General features: G+C 35.8%; 1 protein-coding gene across 7 annotated transcripts in view; it reads right to left on the bottom strand.

Moving 5' to 3' along the window:
* PRKACB (protein kinase cAMP-activated catalytic subunit beta) overlaps positions 1 to 20,210 on the bottom strand; it is a 162,498-nt gene that overhangs the window by 4,707 nt on the left and 137,581 nt on the right. For all 7 annotated transcript variants that reach the window (XM_035252004.3, XM_009001575.4, XM_002751009.5 and 4 more), the window contains one exon: positions 12,089 to 12,253. In XM_035252004.3, the coding sequence (XP_035107895.1) occupies positions 12,089 to 12,253 (165 nt within the window). The remainder of the gene's footprint in view (positions 1 to 12,088; positions 12,254 to 20,210) is intronic.

Here is a 20,210-nt window from a genome sequence, read left to right as displayed (position 1 = left end):
ATGAGTAGTGGCAATTTAGTTCTACCCCATTTTAGAAATAATTATTAAAAACTAAACATAATATGAATAGATTAGTAAATAATTGCTATTTGGCAGAAGATTTTATTTCTAAATACAAATATGAAAAGATTCAAATACATTAGAAATCTTTAGAATACTAATAAAGTTGACAAACCTCAAGGAAGTCTAAAAATATACCTCTAAAAAGCATTAATTAACAATAAATAAAATAATAAAGGTAATATGAGTGATGATAGAAAGAAAGGGAAATGGATTTTATTGGAAACATAAATTTCTTAAATTTACTCAAGAAGTAAAAACTTGAAGAGACCAATCTCCAAGAATTAGTTTGTTAAAATTGATAAGGAATAGATATAAGATGATCCTATGTTCCTAAATTTTCTGAAGAATAAATGCATAGAAACTTCCTAAACTCATTTTTATGAATCCCATATAATCCCAGCTTCAGAAAAACAGAAACTATAGATTAATAAAACTTTTGACTATGGAAGTAAAAAGCCCAAATAAAATTTTAGCAGATAGATTCAGGCAAATATTAAAATCATACCCCCATGATTAAATGGTATTCATTCCAGGAAAGTGAGGATGTCTCCCTGATATAATTCATCACACTAACATGTTAAAAAAGATAAAATAAGTGTATTAAGAATCAACAATATTTTGTTAATCTGATAAAGAATACCTATCTCAGTCAAATGGCAAACGTTCTATTTGGTGGTAAAACATGAATGGCAACAAACTATAGAAATGATCCCTGAAAATATATTCTAGTGCATTTCAATTCAAAGCAGGAACAAAACATTAAAATATTGTTGTAGACATTTTAATAAATATAATAAAATGAAAATGGAAATGAGATATAAATACTGAAAAGGGACAGACAAAATGATATACTAATCTCTTGTGATTGTCAACAAAAATCCAAAGGAATTACTGAAAAATGTGGAAATCAGTAAGAGAATTTAGTAGATGACCAATTGTAATATAAACATAGAAATTGTTTTGCCCATATCCTACTATAATGGTAAAGCAAACACATTAATAATAGCAATCAAAATATACATTTAATCAATAACTTTAAGACATAAATTCATTCCTGTATGGAGGAAAGGGGGTTTCTAAAACTTTACTGAAGGACAAAAGATATTTGAGTAAATGCAGAAGTAACATGTTCATAATGGTAAATTCTCAAGATTCAGGTTCTCTCCTAATATTCAACTTTACTGTTAATCCCCAAATTCAATAAATCTTTAGAAAGACCAAAAATACAAACCATTGGCAAGTCTAATTAAAAAAGAAAGAGAAAACATACAAGAGATAAGGATGATTTTCTAGGAAATATAAATTACCTAATGACTCTAAAATAAAGCACATGGGGCAAGAAAACAAAAAATTTAGAAAGGGTAAACAAGGGTGAAGAAAATATTATAATATTATTTTAATATTTTTTAAATATTAAAATATTATTTAATATTTATTAAAATATTATAAAGCTACATAAAGCAGTAACATACACAGTACAAGAACAGAAAAAAAGAACTCATGAAAAATAAAGGTCAGGGCTTCATGATGGCTGACCCAGAACTCTCCTCTACAACGGACCAAAACATTGAGCAGATAATTACTTGTTGAAAAAAGCCTCTAAGATAGAGCAGTGAAATTTAGCAGGGAAGGGACAGGGAACATCTGAGGCAGAGAAGCAAAAGGAAGTAAATAGCTGGCATGGCTGGGACCAGCTGGGAGCCAGAAGAGGTTATCCAGTGTGGGGAAAGGGTAACTGAGAAATCCCCAGTGGTCTGCATTTCCACCACAGACTCTTGCAATCCTAGCCATGTAAGATGCCCACAACCCTTGTGAATTCTGACACAAGTATAGGGACCTGCCTAGAGTTCACACAACAGCACTGTTCCAGAGAGGGAGTTTGTGCTGGGTCCCATACCCCCCAGGACCCAAGAAGCTGAAGCACAGTGCCATTTTGAGAGGCCAACTACTATTGGACTGTATGCATCTCTATACACCTGGAGCCCCACTGACAGCACCCCATGTCCACCAAGAGGGCTGCAGTGGCACAGTGCTGGCTGGACCCAATGGTGTAGCAGGGTCCCCAGCACTTTAACCCACACAATGTCCTCCACTGCAAAGAACAGGTAGGGCAGCACACTAGGCAAGGCTGTTTCTGGGGTAAAGGAAGCCAAAGCACACACTCCCCAGAGCCTGAGAGCCACCTGCCTGGGGCCACTGATAGCAATGCCCAGCCCCCACAGCAGGGCTGCCATGTATTTGCACCACCTGCAGTGGGCCTGAGAACTGGCCCACCTGGATGCTATCTGGGGGCATGAGGACAGACTCACCCTACCTACCACCTCCCAAGTATTTTGTCCCGGGGCCTAGGAATAGTCCTTTCCTGCCTACCAGAATCTGCATCTGGGTGCACCAATGAGGGCCTGAGGACAGGCCTGTCCCTTTAGGTGAGACCCCTCCCGATGTCCCAGAACACTACGTGGGGAGTGCCCCCCTCTGCCTATCACTCTGGGTACATATATGTACGATTAGGAAGCATTAAAAAAACTCAGGCCATCAGCCACTGGCATCAAAACATGCTGCCCAGAGTCCTGAAGACTGCCCTGTCCACCAGAGCCTGCAACCACGGGTACAGCAGGGGAGCCTGGGGGTAGGCCCTCCCTGCCTGGTGGTACCTCCCACAGTGACTGAACGCACTGTCTGGAGGCTTGGGGATCCATCTGCCCTGCTTGCTGCTTCTGGCATGCACATGCACCATCAGGGTGTCTAACTAAACAGACCCAAACCACCCACTGCCTGCACTCAAACACATTGTTTGAGGGCCTGGGGATTGCCTGACTTGGCCCACCACACCCTGTGCCCATGTGTACCATTGAGGGGCCTGAGTAAAGGCCTGCACTTCCTGGCACTGCAACCCCAATGCTCAAGCATGCCATCTGAGGGCCTGGGGATTACCCTGCTGCACCCACTACTGGCCTGAGGCTGGACCTGCCCAGTCTGCCACCACTATCACTGCTGGCACTTACCTACACATGAAGGCTTAGGGTCTGCCCTCCCCAGTCTGTTGCTATCATCACTAGCAGCAGTGTGTACTGCCTGGGAGCCTGAGGGTTGGCCTGCCATCACGACTACTATTGCTGATGCTACACATGCTACACAGGAGACTAAGGTATCATCTATCTGTCCAGCATACTACTGCCACTGCTTGTACCCAAGCCACATGAAGACCTAAGAATTGGCCCATGTAGAGCTGCTAAAACTGATGCCAGTGTATGCCCACCAGGGGACCAAGGGCAGGTATGCTTGGCCTGCTGCTACCACCACTGGGACTTAAGGATCAGGATGCCTGGTGTCCCTGTCCCCAGCAAAGCCTCACCACAGCTTCCACTAAGAACTGAGGCCTAAGCCACTGAGGAAATCACAGACGCCCACTGATGCTAATTACAGCTGAAGAAATCATAGAGACTTCACTACTATATGCACTTAGAATAAAAACTAAAATGAAGGAGAAAAAGCAAACCAACATGATGATACATCTACAGAAAAAAGTCTTACCCTACAAAAACTAATCCTAAAAACTGTAGGAAATGACTGTTACACCACATGTGGAGATGTCAATGTAAGTATACAAGAAACATGAAAAAGCAAAGAAACATGATACCTCAAAAGAACATAATTCTCCTGCAACGGATTCCAATTAAAAAAAAAGATTAAATGTCTGAAAAAGAATTCAAAATAATGGTATTAAAGAAGTTCAGTGAAATATAAGAGAACACAGACAAACTATACAAAGAAATTAAGAAAACAAATCAGGATATAAGTGAGAAATTCAACAAAGAGCTAGATAGCATAAAAAAAGAACCAAACAGAAATCCTAGAACTGAAGAATTCAATGAATGAAATAAAAAATAAAACTGAGAGCTCTGACAATAGACCATATCAAGGAGAAGAACTGAGGACAAGTCTTTTGAATTCAGACAGAACCCCCCAAAAAGAATAAAAAAGAAAAATAAATAAACAAAGCATACACAACATAGGGGACATGTTAAAGCAATCAAATATTCAAATTTTGGGTTTTCCAGAGGGTAAAGAGATGGGTAAAGACATATGAAACCTACTTAATAATAGGTGAAACACAGAACATTCTCCAGGATAGACCATTCATGTTAGGCCACAAAACAAGTCTCAACAAATTTTAGAAACTTGAAATCACATCAAGCATTTTCTCAAATCCTGATGGAAAAAACTAGAAATCAATAGCAACAAGCACTTTGGAAACTGTACAAATAGATAGAAATGAAACAATATGCTCCTGAATTATTACTGGACTAATGAAAAAATTAAGAAAGAAATAAAAAAATTCTTAAAGCAAACAAAAATGAAAACACAATATAACAAAACCTATGGAATATAACAAAGGCAGTGCTGAGGAGAAGTTTATAGCAATAAACACCTAAACAAAAAGTATAAAAATTTCAAATAAGCGACCTAATAATGTACCTCAAGGAACTAGAAAAGCAAGAACAAAACAAACAAAATTAGTAGAAGGAAAAAAATGATAAAAGATCAGAGCATAGCTAAATGAAATAGAGAAAAAACATACAAAGGATTATCAAAATGATAGGTTGTTTTTGTGAAAAAATAAACAAAATTGATAAACTGCTAGCTAGATTAACCAAGAAAAAAAGAGAGAAGACCCAAATAAACAAAATCAGAAATAAAAATATGTTACAACTGATACCACAGAAATACAAGAGATCATTGGAGACTATTATAAACAACTATATGCTAACTAACTGGAAAACCTAGAGGAAATGGATAAACTCTTGAACACATACAACTTACGAAGACTGAACCAGAAAGAAATAGAAAATCTTAACAGACCAATAATGAGGAACAGATTGCATATGTAATAAAAAGATTCCCATCAAACATTAAAGAAAAGTCCAGGGCTAGATGGCTTTATTGCTCAATTCTATCAACCTTATAAAGAAGAACTAGCATCAATTCATCTCATACCATTCCAAAAAATTGGAGAAGAGGGAATTCTTCCTAACTCATTCTACAAAGCCAGCAGTACTCTGATACAAAATCAGACAAGCACACAACAACAACAACAACAACAACAAAAGAACACGACCAGATAATATTTCTGACAAATATAGACACAAATATCCTTAACAAAATACTAGCTAGCAAAAATCCAGTAACACATCGAATATATAATACACCATGATCAAGTGGGATTTATCATCATAAATGATGATAAATGATGATAATTTATCATCTATGATGATAAATCATGATAATTTATCAAACATGATTCAATATATGCAAATCAATTAACATGACATATCACTTTAGTAGAATAAACAACAAAAATCATATGATCCTCTCAACAGATGCAGAAAAAAGCATTAGATAAAAGTAAACATCCCCTCCTGATAAATACTCTCAACAAATTAGGCATAGAAGATCCTCAACATAATAAAGGCCATATATGACAAACTAACAGCTAACTGAATGAGGAAAAGTTGAAAGTCTTTCCTCTAATAACTTGAACAAGACAAGAATGTCCACTTTCACCACTCCTATTCAACAAAGTAATGGAAGTCCTAGCCAGATCAATCAGGGAAGAGAAAGAAATACAAGGCATCTAAATAGAAAAAGAGGAAGTCAAACTGTCCCTCTTTTCAGGTGACGTGATTTTATATGTAGAAAAACCTAAAGACTCCACCAAAGTATTCTTAGTACTGATAAACAAATTAATTAAAGCTACAGAATAGAAAATTAAGATAAAAAAGCAGTGACATTTCATACATTAATAATGATCTTGCTAAGAAAGAAATCAGAGATGGAGTCCATTTATAATACCTACAAAAAATAAAATAAAATAAAATACCTAGGAATACATTTAACCAAAGAGGTGAAAGATCTCTGCAAGAAAAACTACAAAACACTGATGAAAAAATTAAAAAGGACACAAACATATGGAAAGACAACTCATGGTCATGAATCAGAAAAATCAATATTATTAAAATGATCAAACAATGAATCTATGGATTCAATGCAATTCCTGTCAAAATACCAATTATATTCTTCACAGAAATAGAAAAAAAATCCTAAAATTTGTATGGAACTACAAAACAGCCTGAATAGCCAATGTAATCCAGAGCAAAATGAGCAAAGCTGGAGACATCACACTATCTGACTTCAAAATATACTACAAAGCAAGAGTAACTAAAACACTATGGTCGTGGTATAAAAACAGACACAGAGATCAATGGAACAGAACAGAGAGCCCAGAAATAAATCCACATATTACAGAAAACTGCTTTTTGGCAAAGGCACCAAGAACATACAATGGGGAAAGGACATTCTCTTCAATAAATGGTGCTGAAAAACTGGATATCCATATGCAGAAGACTGAAACTAGACCCCTCTCTCTTACCATATCTCCAAATCTAAAAATGAATTAAGTACTTAAAAATAAGGCCCCAACCCATAAAAATTATAGAAGAAAACATAGGGGAAATGCTCTAGTTAAAGATTGGTCTAGTTAAAGATTTTTATGGGCCAGATGCAGTGTCTCATGCCTGTAATCCCAGCACTTTGGGAGGCTGAGGTAGGTGGATTGCCTGAGGTCAGGAGTTTGAAACCAGCCTGACCACCACAGTGAAATCCTGTCTGTACTAAAAATACAAAAGTTAAATGGGCATGGTGGTGGGCGCCTGTAATCCCAGCTACTCAGGAAGCTGAGGCAGGAGAATTGCTTAAGCCAGGGATGTGGAGGTTGCAGTGAGCTGAGATTGTGCCACTGCACTCCAGCCTAGGCAACAAGAGCAAAACTCCAACTTAAAAAACAAAAAAAAACCAAAAAAGATTTTATGGCTAAATCCTGAAAAGCACAGGCTACACAAACAAAAATAGGCAAATGGGGCTATATTAAATTAAAAGCTTCTACAGAGCAAAGGAGACAATCAAAAGAGTAAGAGACAACCTGTTGAATGGAAGAAACTATTTGCAAACTATTTATCCAAGAAGGGACTAATATCCAGAATATAATAGGAACTCCAACAATTCAACTGCTAAAAATAAATAATCTAATTAAAATGGGTAAAGGATGTGAGTAAACAATTCTCAAAACCAGATATACAATGGCCAACAGGTATATGAAAAAATGCTCAAAATGATTAATTATCAGGGAAATGCAAATCAAAAATCACAGTGCGATATCATCATACCCAGGTGGAATGGCTGTTATTAAAAAGACAAAAAATAACAAGTGCTGGAGTGGATATGGAGAAAAGGGAATTCTTATTCACTGTCAGTAAAAATGTAAATTAGTACAGCTGCTATGGAAAACGTATAGAGATTTTTCAAAAATCTAAAAATAGATACCATACATTTCAGCAATTTCACTAATAGGCATTTATCCAAAGGAAAATAAATCAGTATATCAAAGCAATATCTGAATCCTCATGTTTATTACAGCACTATATATAATAGCAAAGATATGGAATTAACCTAAGTGTCCTTCAATGGACATGAATGGGTAAAGAAAATGTAATATATATACATAATGGAATACTATTTTGCTGTAAAAAAAGAATGAAATCTTGTTATTTGTAGCAACATCAATGGAAACAGAACATTCTGTAAAGTGAAATCAGTCACAGAAAGGCACTATCACATCTTCTTACTTATATGTTGAACCTTAAAAAGTTGATCTCATGGAGGTAAAGTATAGAATGACAGTTACCAGAGGCTGGGATGGATGTGTCCATGTTGGGGAAGGGATAAAGAGAACTAAGCTACTGAGACCAAACATAAAGTTAGAAGGAATAAGTTCTAGCCTTTGATAGGACAGCCGGCGGTTATAGTTAACAACAATATATTGTATATTTCAAAGAAACTGCAACAGAAAATTGAAATGTTCCCAAAACAAAGAAATAATAAATGATCAAGATAGTGAATATGCTAAATATCCAGCTTTCATCACTACACATACTATGCATGTATTAAAATATAACATGTACTTTATGAATATATAAAAATATGCATCAATAAAAACAAAAAAATAAGTTCAGAAATAGATCAATGTATATGTTAATTTAATATTAGTAAAGGTAGAATTTCAAGTAAGGGGCCAAATAAGAATTATTTAATAGTATGGAGGGGACAGCTGGTTAATTATTATACAACAACAACAAAAATAAGTTAGAGTTCAGAAAGCACGAAAAGGAAATAAAAGTTAAATAAACACATTTATTGTGGAGCAGGATTTTTTTTCTTCTTTTAGAGACAGGGTCTTGCTCTGTAGCCCAGGCTGGAGTACAGTAGCATGATCATGGATCACTGCAGCCTTGACCTTTTGGGCTCAAGTGATCCTCCTGCCTCAGCCTCCTGAGTAGCGGGGACTTAAGTGTGTGCCACCACACCAGGCTAATTCTTTTTTATTTTCAGAAGAGACAATGTCTCATTATGCTGCCCATCTGGTCTTGAACTCCTGGCTCAAGAGATCCTCCCACTGTAGCCTCTTAAACTGATGAGATTACAGGTGTGAGCCACTGCACCTGGCCTATTTTAAAATGATTATAGAATATGGCAGTAAGTCACTCAGATGTAATTATGTAGTATGTAGCAACTGTGATATAAGAGACTGAAGAAGAGAGTTAAAGTGCAGGGCTGGAGGAATTAGATCTTAGCTGGCTACTGAGATCATAGGACTGGACTGCAGTGATGAAGAGCACAGGAAAAAAAAAGGAAAAAGACGTATGTCAAATACTGAAAGAGGTTCTATTTGGTGGAATTATGACAATTTCAAATTCATTTGCTTAATAAATTACCTGATCATAAGTAAATGAAACCTATCTCAACCAGAAAGGAAAATGGAGTCTGGCCCAATCTATCTAATCTTTCTCACCAAACTACTCTTCCTTTTGTATTTTCTATCCAAATCCAAATTTTAAGGGTGATAAAACTGATGCTTTAGAGAGGTTAAATCATTTGTTCATGATCATACTGATAATGATTGTTCGATCAGGGATTCAAATCAATGTCTACCTAACCCCATAGTTTATTCTCTTTCTTTGCTACCTTTTGAGATAGTCATCCTATTCCCCAAAGGCTCACAGCATAAAAGTTAAGAAGATGATACCTGTAAAACCCATGAAAATCTTGTGAAACAATGTATTGTTTAGTGGTTTGCTTCATTTCAAGAAACATATCAGAAGGACTTTAAAAGGATAATGTGACCTGGAATTGAGAATCTGAGGAACCTGGGATCAAATATAGGTATTATTTAGCAGTTGCATGATTATGTTTAAATTAATTAACCTCTCTGAGCTGATTTTCACATCTGTAAAATGGGGAAAATGGCATCACTTATTTCACAGGATTAAATTAAAGACTGAAATGAGAAGTTATAGAGGGTTGCTTTTATTAACTATATAGTATTGCAATGGTGCTAGCAAATTTAGAAAAAATATAAAAATAAACTTTTTTATGAGATCTAAATCTATTTTAAAGTGCTATGAATCTTGTTCTTGACTATATAACACATCTATTTGTGATGATAATGTAACAGCCATATTTCATGAACTTTGAACAGAGATTTTCTGGATCCCTCTTGTGAGCTAAAGAGGCTGTATTGCATTCAGCTTGCTTTGGTCTGGCTATATTTCTTTTAGCTGCATTTTAAAATTATTTAATTGTTTTGTTTTTGTAATTTTGTCTTTGAGACAGGGTCTTGCTCTGTTTCCCAGGCTGGAGTGTAGTGGCATAATCAAAGCTCACTGTAGCCCCAATCTCCCAGGCTCAGCTTCCCAAGTAACTGGGACTGCAGGGCTGAGCCATCACACCCAGCTAATTTTTGTACTTTTTGTAGAGACAGGGTTTTGCCATGTTGCTCAGGCTGGACTGAAACTCTTGAGACTCAAGCAATCCACCCACCATGGCCTCCCAAAGAGTTAGGATTACAGGTGTGAGCCAGGGCACCCAGCTTGTTATTGTAATCATTTGTAAAATATATAAATTAGAAAAACTGTGTTGTTAATACTTAATTAGAGCATTAATTTTTTTTCCTTAAGGAAACTCAATCATGTATTTGCACAACATTATTAAAGATGACAAGTCTCTAAAACATCATAAGTTTTGGTTTTATGAAAAAAAGAAAAATAAATATATTCAAAATGAAAACACTTTATGCAAATTATCTTTAAGCATTTAAGAAGCAAAATGAGAGATAAATGTAATTCAGTACAGCAAAATCTTTTCTTAAATATCTCAAATTATTATAAAAGTGAAATGATAACTACCATCAATTGATATATTACTGTTACCACAACTGTTATACTGGCATCTTGTGTTGCAAAAACAAAACAAAACAAAACAAAAACTACTTTCTTTTCAATATACTACTGTTTAGCTGAGATTTGTTCTCTATTTTATTATAGTCGTATACTAATGCCAGAGATTAACTTGATCTATATTCAAATCTTCAAGTTTCCTGAATTTCTAACACTAAGAATCCCTTAAGCAAGCAAAGAGTCAAACAGAAGACCAAATAAAACAAATCTCAAAAAACTCAATGCAAAGTTTTTCTGAATTTCCACACTTCTCACACTACAGTAATTTACATTTATTTATATAACCATCTAACTAATCTCCCTGTCCCCTGAAAGTATAAGCTCCATATGGGCAGGAATAAGGGTTGATTTTGCTCATCATTGTATTCTCAGCACCTTGCAGAATACCTAACATATAAGCAGGCACCTGATAACTATTTGGAAAAATCTCATGTGAATAAATAATTGTTAAAAGAAGTAACTTCAGGTAATTTGTTTTGACCTTCTGAAAAAAAGCATGAATTAAAACCCCTATTGCATGATTTATGTTCAAATTAGCTTTCAAATGGATAAAGGAAACTTCTATCTAAAGGAAGACCAATGCTCCTTTTAGTCAGAAAACGTTTAGTGAGCATGTGCCAACCATAAAGCTCTCTCCAGATGACAGGAATATGAAAACAAGTAAGACAAGGTACATGTTCTCAATGAAATATTTTAAAACAACAGTGAGTATATATTAATAAAGAATACCCATCAGAGAAAAATTTCAGAGTAGAGGTACTATTTAAGCTAAATCTTAAAAGATAAAGAAGAGTAGGGCAGATGCACAAATGGGAAAAGTCATTCAGCATAAAGGAAAAAAAAATTACACAGGCATGGAGTGTGATAAAGCATGGTCTGTTTGGGAACCACTAGATTAAAAATGTGTAATACTGATAAATGCCACAGGGAGGTCAAAATGAAGACTAAAAAGGGATGAAACTAGCAATTAAATGTTATTACATATCTGGCACATGCCAATTCTAGATGGGCAACTATATTTATATATATATATTATCTTCCTAATGGGGCTTCACATTAGTTTTGAAAACCCTTAGAACATTGTCTAATATATAATTTGCACAGTTTTGTAAAGAGTAACAGCCACAGATAGGAAAAATTTAACAAAGGAAAAATTTCAGGTTGATGATTAAAATAGAGTTTATGCTTTCTTTTAAAGCTAGGTGGGGCTGGGCATGGTGGCTCATGTCTGTAATCCCAGCTCTTTGGGAGGCTGAGGCAGTAAGATCACTTGAGGTCAGGAGTTCAAGACTGGCCTGACCAACACAGTGAAACCCAGTCTCTACTAAAAATACAAAAAATTAGCCAGGTGTGGTGGCATGCACCCATAATCCCAGCTACTTGGGAGGCCGAGGCAGGAGAATCACTTGAACCCAGGAAGTGGAGGCTGCAGTGAGCTGAGATTGTGTCACTACACTCCAACCTGGACTACAGAGCGAGACTCACCTCGAAAAAAAAAAAATTCTAGGGGGAAACTCATTTTTAAGTTGTGGGCTGTAAAGTACTTTAGATCCTGCACAAGATTAATTCAAAAGGTAAAAAAATTAAAACTATGTGTTAAGTTGAAAATATCTCTACCACATATAATTTAAACACCAACTTTAAAAATGCTTTTAAATTAAAAAAGAAAGTCTCACCTTCCTCTGGTAAATAGCAATCCAATCTGTCGTGGCAAACCACTTGTGAGTTTTTATATCACTGACACCGTTCTTTAGATTTCCAAATCTCTTGGTCAAATCCACCTGCAGCAGGTTCCGTAGAAGGTCCTTGAGATCTGAGCTGAAGTGAGATGGGAATCGGACCTACACAAACACACCATGTGGTAAAACACATATTCTAAGACTCATGATATTTCTGTTTTGATTTCATAAAGTTTTTTTAAAGCAACAAATATTTATATAAACAAAAATATGGAGCGATAATCTTCACATACTTTTAACTATACATTACAGTCCCCACAGTAGCCATAAAGAAGAGAATTACTTGGGTGAATGAACTAAACCTGTTCTCTTAGGGCCTTGCTTTGGACATGATGCCTTGAAAAACATGGAACAGTCCCCAGAAAAATGTGCATACCTACAGAACTGTTGCAATATCAGAAGGTTCACCTATCTTTAAGAGCAATCTCTTTGGATCACACATTATAAATCTGTGTCTCAAAGATATACAAATTTAACTTTGTAATATAAATAGAAGAACCAGCATATGAAGAAAATCAGTATGTACATTTTGAAAAGATATCTATCAAAAAGGAAGTCTAAAAATGATTGTAAAAGCCCACACTGCCTTTCACAGCATAGGAAACCATTTTTCATTTATCAGGGGTTGGCTTTTAAAAATAATTCTATTATGCAACAGCATAAAAATGATTCAGGCTGGTTTAAAAGCATTTTTCTACCTATTAAATTGTGAAGACTTAACAATTACTAGTCTGACCTCTGGCCTTAAAAACAAATGGAAAACCCCAAATAACCGAAGATTTTTGGCAATCAATAAGGTTAAAGTACCATTTATAGGAGACCTAAGTCTATTTTTTTTTGTTTTGTTTAAATACATTCTTTTCCTCTACACCAACCTAACTTTTGGTTCTTACTGTTTTATTGATATGGGTACTAAAAAATCTAAAATGGGTACCACCAAGGGATGAAGGAATGGAATAGCTGTATCTATGCCTCCTTATTCTTTTCTGTTGTTACTATCACCTCTCCACTATCCTTTCCAACTTGTGTTCAATCCCTTCCACTACCCTCTTCCCTACCATACACACATATGTATGCACACATGTGTACATATCTGGATTATTAGTCTCAACTACAAATTGATCACAGCACCTTTGTAGAAAACACTCTAAAGGGTTAAAAGACCCATTGTAGAACTCTCTGCATTCTTATTTTGGTACTTTACAAGTGCTACCACTACAAGTGCTACCACCACTTAATAATTTATATAGTGCATCATTACATTACCTCAGTTGTTCTTTACATTTATTTATTCAACTATGCTGTAGTATTTTTGCATATTTCTGTCTGCCCCAGGCTCTGAGTTTCTGAGGAAAGGTATTGTGCCATTTTTATTCTCAGTATTTATTAGACTATTTCAAATACTGTAGTTCATCCATTTTACAATTATTTATTGAGTAGCTACTATATGTCAGGCACTATACTAGGTGCTGGATATATAGCAGTGAGCAAAACCAGGCGAGTCTCTGATTTCATGGAACTTACATTCTAGTTGAATAGGATAAATTCAGTGAATATGGTATTAACTCCATTTTAAAGATGGAGAAACTAAGATTCAGAAATGGTATTGGATATAGCTTCCCCAGTCATCAGGCCATAAAGTGGCAGAGCTGGGAATAGAAAACTAGTCATAATTTGTAGCTTCATGAATTTTGCTCTTTATTATACTGTCTTCAAATATATAGACTCCTTAATTTATATTCTTTCTAAAAGCTCAACATACTTGACATACATTCTTATGTTCTCAAAGTAGAAGTTAAATCATCAGCATGCAAAGATAGATTTTATAGTAAAATTAGATTCATAACCATAGTCTTTTGACTGCCACTTTTGTGCTATTCTATAAGTAAATGTTTGTCAAAATCTGGCCCTAGGACCCATGTACATCAGAATAAACTGGGAGACAAAAGGATAAAAATGTGGATTCCTGTGGCTTGCCTCAGATGATGGGGGCATTGGGCCTGAAAATCTGAGCTGTTATCTCCAAGGGATTCACGTGTACATGAAAGCTTGGAACGCACTATTCTCAACTCTGTTCACTACTTTATGCAGAGGCTTTATTTTCTATGCTAAAAGATCATAACATTTTAGGTGTAAATAATATAATACAATAAATTGAAACTATTATCATACTAGAGGAAAACTGATATTGTGTCAAGCAACCAAAGACTATTTGAAGGGTTAATAGTTAATAAATGACCAGGATTTAGGCTCAATTCACATCAATTAGCAACTCAAAATCTCATTTTTGCAAGGCCCTTTATTATTCTAGATTATGAACAGTTTTAATGTTCTAAAACAGTAAGATAGGTGAACTTCCACTTTCTCTAGTTTTATTCTTGGCACAATGATTTACAAGAAGCTAGGAATTGTGCTAAATACTTTATGCAGTGGCTCATAAAATCCAAAACATAGGTATGATTATTATCCAAATTTTATAGGTAGGGGTGAAGCAATTGAAACCTACAGAAATTGCTTTGCCCAAAATTACAGAGCTAACAAATAGTAAGAATGTAATTCCAAACTGGGTACACTGACTGTAGGGTATACATTGTTAATTATCTACTCTCCTTCCATGATTCAATAACTGAAAAATAGTCATTATCAGGAAACTTCTAAAAGGCTGCAATTTTCATCTTAAAAATATTTTGCCACGGCCGGGTGTGGTGGCTCACGCCTGTAATCCCAGCACTTTGGGAGGCCGAGGCGGGTGGATCATGAGGTCAAGAGATCGAGACCATCCTGGTCAACATGGTGAAACCCCGTCTCTACTAAAAAAAAAAAAAATACAAAAAATTAGCTGGGCATGATGGCACGTGCCTGTAATCCCAGCTACTCAGGAGGCTGAGGCAGGAGAATTGCCTGAACCCAGGAGGCAGAGGTTGCGGTGAGCCGAGACCGTGCCATTGCACTCCAGCCTGGGTAACAAGAGCAAAAACACCATCTCAAAAAAAAAAAAATTTTGCCGCACATTTCCTCATTTATCCCAGATGAAGAAACAACTATAGAATAAGGAGTATTCAAAGGACATACTATCTACTTTAAAAATAACATGACATTTTTCCAGTGGTTTTGTTAGCTCAGATTTTTCCAGTGATAAATCTAAACTTCATTTAGATTCCAAAGAAATAATTTATTTGAAGTATATCCAAATTTGTTTAGTATGAAATCTGTGTGAACTGTTCAATTGTAATGTACCAGTTATCCCCTTCATTATGTTCAGATAGAGAGTACTGCATTACATACAAATTATCTTTAGAATTCAGGTAATATGCCATGCAATGCATGAAGAATAAAAGCATTCTAAATAACGTAGTTCTTTATTTTGGAATGCAAATAAAGTTATGTTCTTGAGTGTGTGTGTGTGTTTAATCTTCAGAACAGTGATTCTCAAATGGGGAGTGGTGGTGGGTTGTGATGGCAGATAACAGAATGATTCGGGAACTTTTTCAAATTATAGACATATCCTCCTTACCTCCATATCACACCCGCTTCCCCAGAGATTCTGATAGGCAGCCCATACTCTCATAGAGGTCCATTTAATAATGGGAATCTGTCATATCTTTAAAGTATTTTGGGGGAGAAATAATGAAAGTCACTGTGAAAGTATTTTTTTCTCATGATTATTCTAAAATGTAATCTGAAATGTAATTTCCTTATTGACTGAACTTTCCAAAGAGTCATGTCGATTTATCAAACTGGAATTAGTGAAAAACAGAAGATAACTTCAACATATTTTTTAAAATGTATAACCTTTATTTGTAATACATCAATCTGGAGACACTAAAGATTTCTATGATGAGAAGAGTGACTACTTTTCCTGTAAAATTATATCAAAAGGGTATTGCTCTTATCATTATTATCAATAATAACTACTATAGAAAGTGAAATCAGAATTCTCAAATATTGGAGTGAGAGGGAGCTTAGTTTAACTGAGTTTCAACTCTCATTTTAAAAATAAAAAATCTGAGCTCCAGTGAGGCTACAACCCAGTTAGTGGAATTATTGGGAAAGTAACTTAATCTTCCTGACATATAACTAGGAGTTTTCTGCCAGTCCAAGATAGAACAAATAATGTGAAAGTAAATGTAAAGAGCTAGATATTGAAAAGAGAAAGACAGTCTAAAGTAATTAAGCCATTAAGTCTGAGAGATAAGATTATTGGAAACTGGCATCATTTAACATGGATGAGGTGTTTGTATAACATAAAGAGGTGTTTGTGATATACACAGTTCCTAAAGTGTTTTCCTTAATCCTTTTTTATTCAATATTATTTCTTGTTTAGAATTCTTTTCCAACCATTTGAGACCATATTACTCCTGATTTTGATAATTATATTTCTTGAGAATAAATCTACTTCCCCAGTGAGGTACAGATACACAAAATGAGCTCTCAACACATGGTGTTTATCGGAATCATTTGTGGTATTTAAAAAAATGTTTTGAATCCACAGAAGACCTTCTGAGTCAGTATTTCTCAGGAGAGACACCAAAGATAAAGTATACTTCATAAAAGCTTCAGGAAGGCAGAGACCACAACTGACTTGCTGTATCCAGCATGTAGAACTGGTCTGACACATGCTATGAGCTTCATAAATATTTAATGAATCAATGAATAGAAATTTGACAAACATTGATTGAATCTCTACTATATGTTATGCTTGTACTAAGCAAGTACTATGTGCTTACTAACACATCTCAGAACATGTGCTTGGATTATATTAGTAAAGAAAATAAACTGGCCGGGTGTGGTGGCTGACGCCTGTAATCCCAGCACTTTGAAAGGCCAAGGCGGGTGGGATCACGAGGTCAAGAGATCGAGACCATCCTGGTCAACATGGTGAAACCCCGTCTCTACTAAAAATGCAAAAAATTAGCTGGGCATGGTGGCACGTGCCTGTAATCCCAGCTACTCAGGAGGCTGAGGCAGGAGAATTGCCTGAACCCAGGAGGTGGAGGTTGCGGTGAGCCAAGATCGCGCCATTGCACTCCAGCCTGGGTAACAAGAGCAAAACTCCGTCTCAAAAACAAAAATAATAATAAAATAAAATGAAGATTTCTGCCTTCATGGAGTTTACATTCTAGTGAGGAAGACAATTAAAACTTAGCAACCAAGTGATCCCTTAACAACGTTATCCTATCACTCTTCAAGAAACTCTACATTGTAAGGTTTTCGACTTTTAGTCTGAAGAAAATGGAGAATTATTGCAAAATTTTGAAAAGAATAATAGGATATGATTTAACGTTTTTAAGAAACCACTCTAGTGACTCACTTAAGAGTGACAGTAGTGGATGTGGTAAGAAATGGCTGAATTCTGTAAATTCTAAAGACAGAGCAAAAATGGTTTCTCTGTGCATTAGATATGAAGTGAGGACTCCAAGGTATCTTGGCTTGACCAACTGAAAGGGTGGAGTTGTCATCAGTTTATATGCAGAAGGTTTCGTGAATGGGGAGTGGGTGGAGTGTAGAAAAGGAAACAAAAACTTGTCAGTTTTAGACAGGTTGAATTTAAGGTACTATTAGACATCCAAATGAAGAGTTCAAGTTAGAAACTGGATACAAGAGTATGGAATTTGGGAATCAGGTATGGATTGGAAAAATGAATTGGGGAATTATCTTGAGCATTTAAGTCATGAGACTGGATGAAACCACCAATTGAGGAAGTACAGAGAAACAAGAGAAGAGGATCTAGTCAAGGAGACAGAGAGGGAATGACCAGTGATACAAAGTCACTGAAGCCAAATGAAGGAGTGACAAATAAATCACCGAACTAGATTCTTCTATTTCTTGTTTTGCCACAAACTTCTTTTTGTCTTTGAGTAATTCTGAGTTTTGTTTTACCTACATATAGGACTAGAGGGTTAAATGAAATAAAAGTAAACAGCCTTGCACTTAAAAAATTCTACCAAGCTATTTCTTTAGTAGAAAGAATTCCTGGGTTCCAATCCCAACTCCACTTACATACACGCTCTGCAATCTAGGGATAACTCTTAACTTTCTGACTCTTAGTTTCCTCATTTATAAAACAATGAGAGTATTATCCGACAGGTATGAAAAAAAATTATGTAACATATGAAACTGCCTTGTATTATGCCTAGAATTTTGTAGACATTAATTCAACACATTTTTCATTTTTAAGCCTTCCCATTAGAATACTATTTTAATGATATGAAACTGAATTTTTGAATCAAAGAAAGAACTTGGAAGACAACCATATCCATCATTATGTTTACAGCCTAGCCAAGGACAGTCTGTGCTAGAAAAGTCATTGGGAAAGTGTAGGAAGTTCCTCCTTTCTTCTTGTCTCAGGTTCCACCTATTAATTTATAGAACAAACACTTATCTTAAGGTCCTAAGTTTAACAAAGTGAGGGAGAAAATGTCTTACTATAACTTTGTTTTATAAGGACATCACTGTCAATATGGCTGATATCCTAAACTACTGTCAAATTACATTACGTAATATGTTAAATGAACTATAAAACTCAGAATTGAGCAAATTCAACAGATTATCTGCTCTGCTTTCAGCACTGATTATAAAGTCTTGTACATTTGAGTTTTAGGAATAACTATTACTTTCTAAAAGTTCAAGAGGAAGTTACAACCAAAAAGTAAATCCATTCATGTTGTTCATGGTATCAATACTTAGTGATTTTAATTCACTAACTGGTTTACTGATTTTTTTTCTTTTTCTTTTTCTTTTTTTTTTTTTCTGAGACAGAGTCTTGCTGTCACCCAGGCTGGAGTGTAGTGCCATGATCTTGGCTCACTGCAACCTCTGCTCCCGGGTTCAAGCAATTATCTTGCCTCAGCCTCCCAAGTACCTGGAATTACAGGTGTGTACCACCATGCCTGGCTAATTTTTATATTTTTAAGTAGAGACCGGGTTTCACCATGTTGGTCAGGCTGGTCTCGAACCCCTGACCTTGTGATCTGCCCGCCTCAGACTCCCACAGTGTTGGGATTACAGGTGTGAGACACTGAGTCTGGCCTGACTTTTTTTCTTTTAGAAATAAAATAAAGCTGACTGGGTGTTGTGGCTCACGCCTGTAATCCCAGTACGTTGGGAGCCCAATGCAGGTGGATCACTTGAGGTCATGAGTTTGAGACCAGCTTGGCCAACAAGGTGAAACCCTGCCTCTACTAAAAACACAAAAATTAGCTGGGCATGGAGTCATGTGCCTGTAGTCTCGGCTACTTAGGAGGATGAGGCAGGATAATCACTTAAACCCTGGAGGCAGAGGCTGCAGAGGGCCAAAACTGTGTCATTGCACTTCAGCCTGGGCAACAGAGCAAGACTCCATCTTAAATAAATAAACAAATAAGAAGAAAAAGAAATAAAAGAAGGCCAAATCAAATTTGTTTACACTAAGCTTAATCATAGAAATTACAAAGTTGACCTTTAAAAGAAGGGAAAAATCTTACTGCTATCCTGCAATTATTGGCAGGAGAAAGGATCATTTAACTAGTAACATTATCTTTTATGAATTGGGATAAAACTTACTAGGCTTACATGACTCAAAGGAGTTTGCACGCAGCCAAGAAGCAATAATCGATTAACTTCTGGCCACAAGCATGTTGAGATAAGTTTTAACAAATTATCTGTAAATTAGGTACAGTAAGTTCTAAAAATATCTGCAATCCCAGTAAAGAACAGATTTATCAAAAATTAACATATACATTAAACAAGTTTCAATAGGCACAATACCTTCATACACTAGGCATGTAACAGATACAGTGCCAAGTTCCATACTACCTCATAAGACCTGAGCATCTTTAATCAGCCTTGATTCTGTATGTGAAAAGAAAGCTATGAGATTAAAAATATTTATAAATATTGGTACTGCATCTGTGGGGTCTCTAATCTGTTCCCTTTCCTATGCAGAAACAGTTAAAATGAGTCTACATGATTGTAGAGGATTATGATCCACCCCATTCTCCCTCCCCCTGCTCCCACATAAGAAGCCAGTTTTGCAATTATTTGCTCATAGGACCATAAGAGCTATCACTAAAAAGGTATT

This window comes from Callithrix jacchus, chromosome 7 (genome assembly GCF_049354715.1).
Source record: "Callithrix jacchus isolate 240 chromosome 7, calJac240_pri, whole genome shotgun sequence".
Classification (NCBI taxonomy): domain Eukaryota; kingdom Metazoa; phylum Chordata; class Mammalia; order Primates; family Cebidae; genus Callithrix; species Callithrix jacchus.
This window is presented reverse-complemented; position numbering and strand designations above follow the sequence as displayed.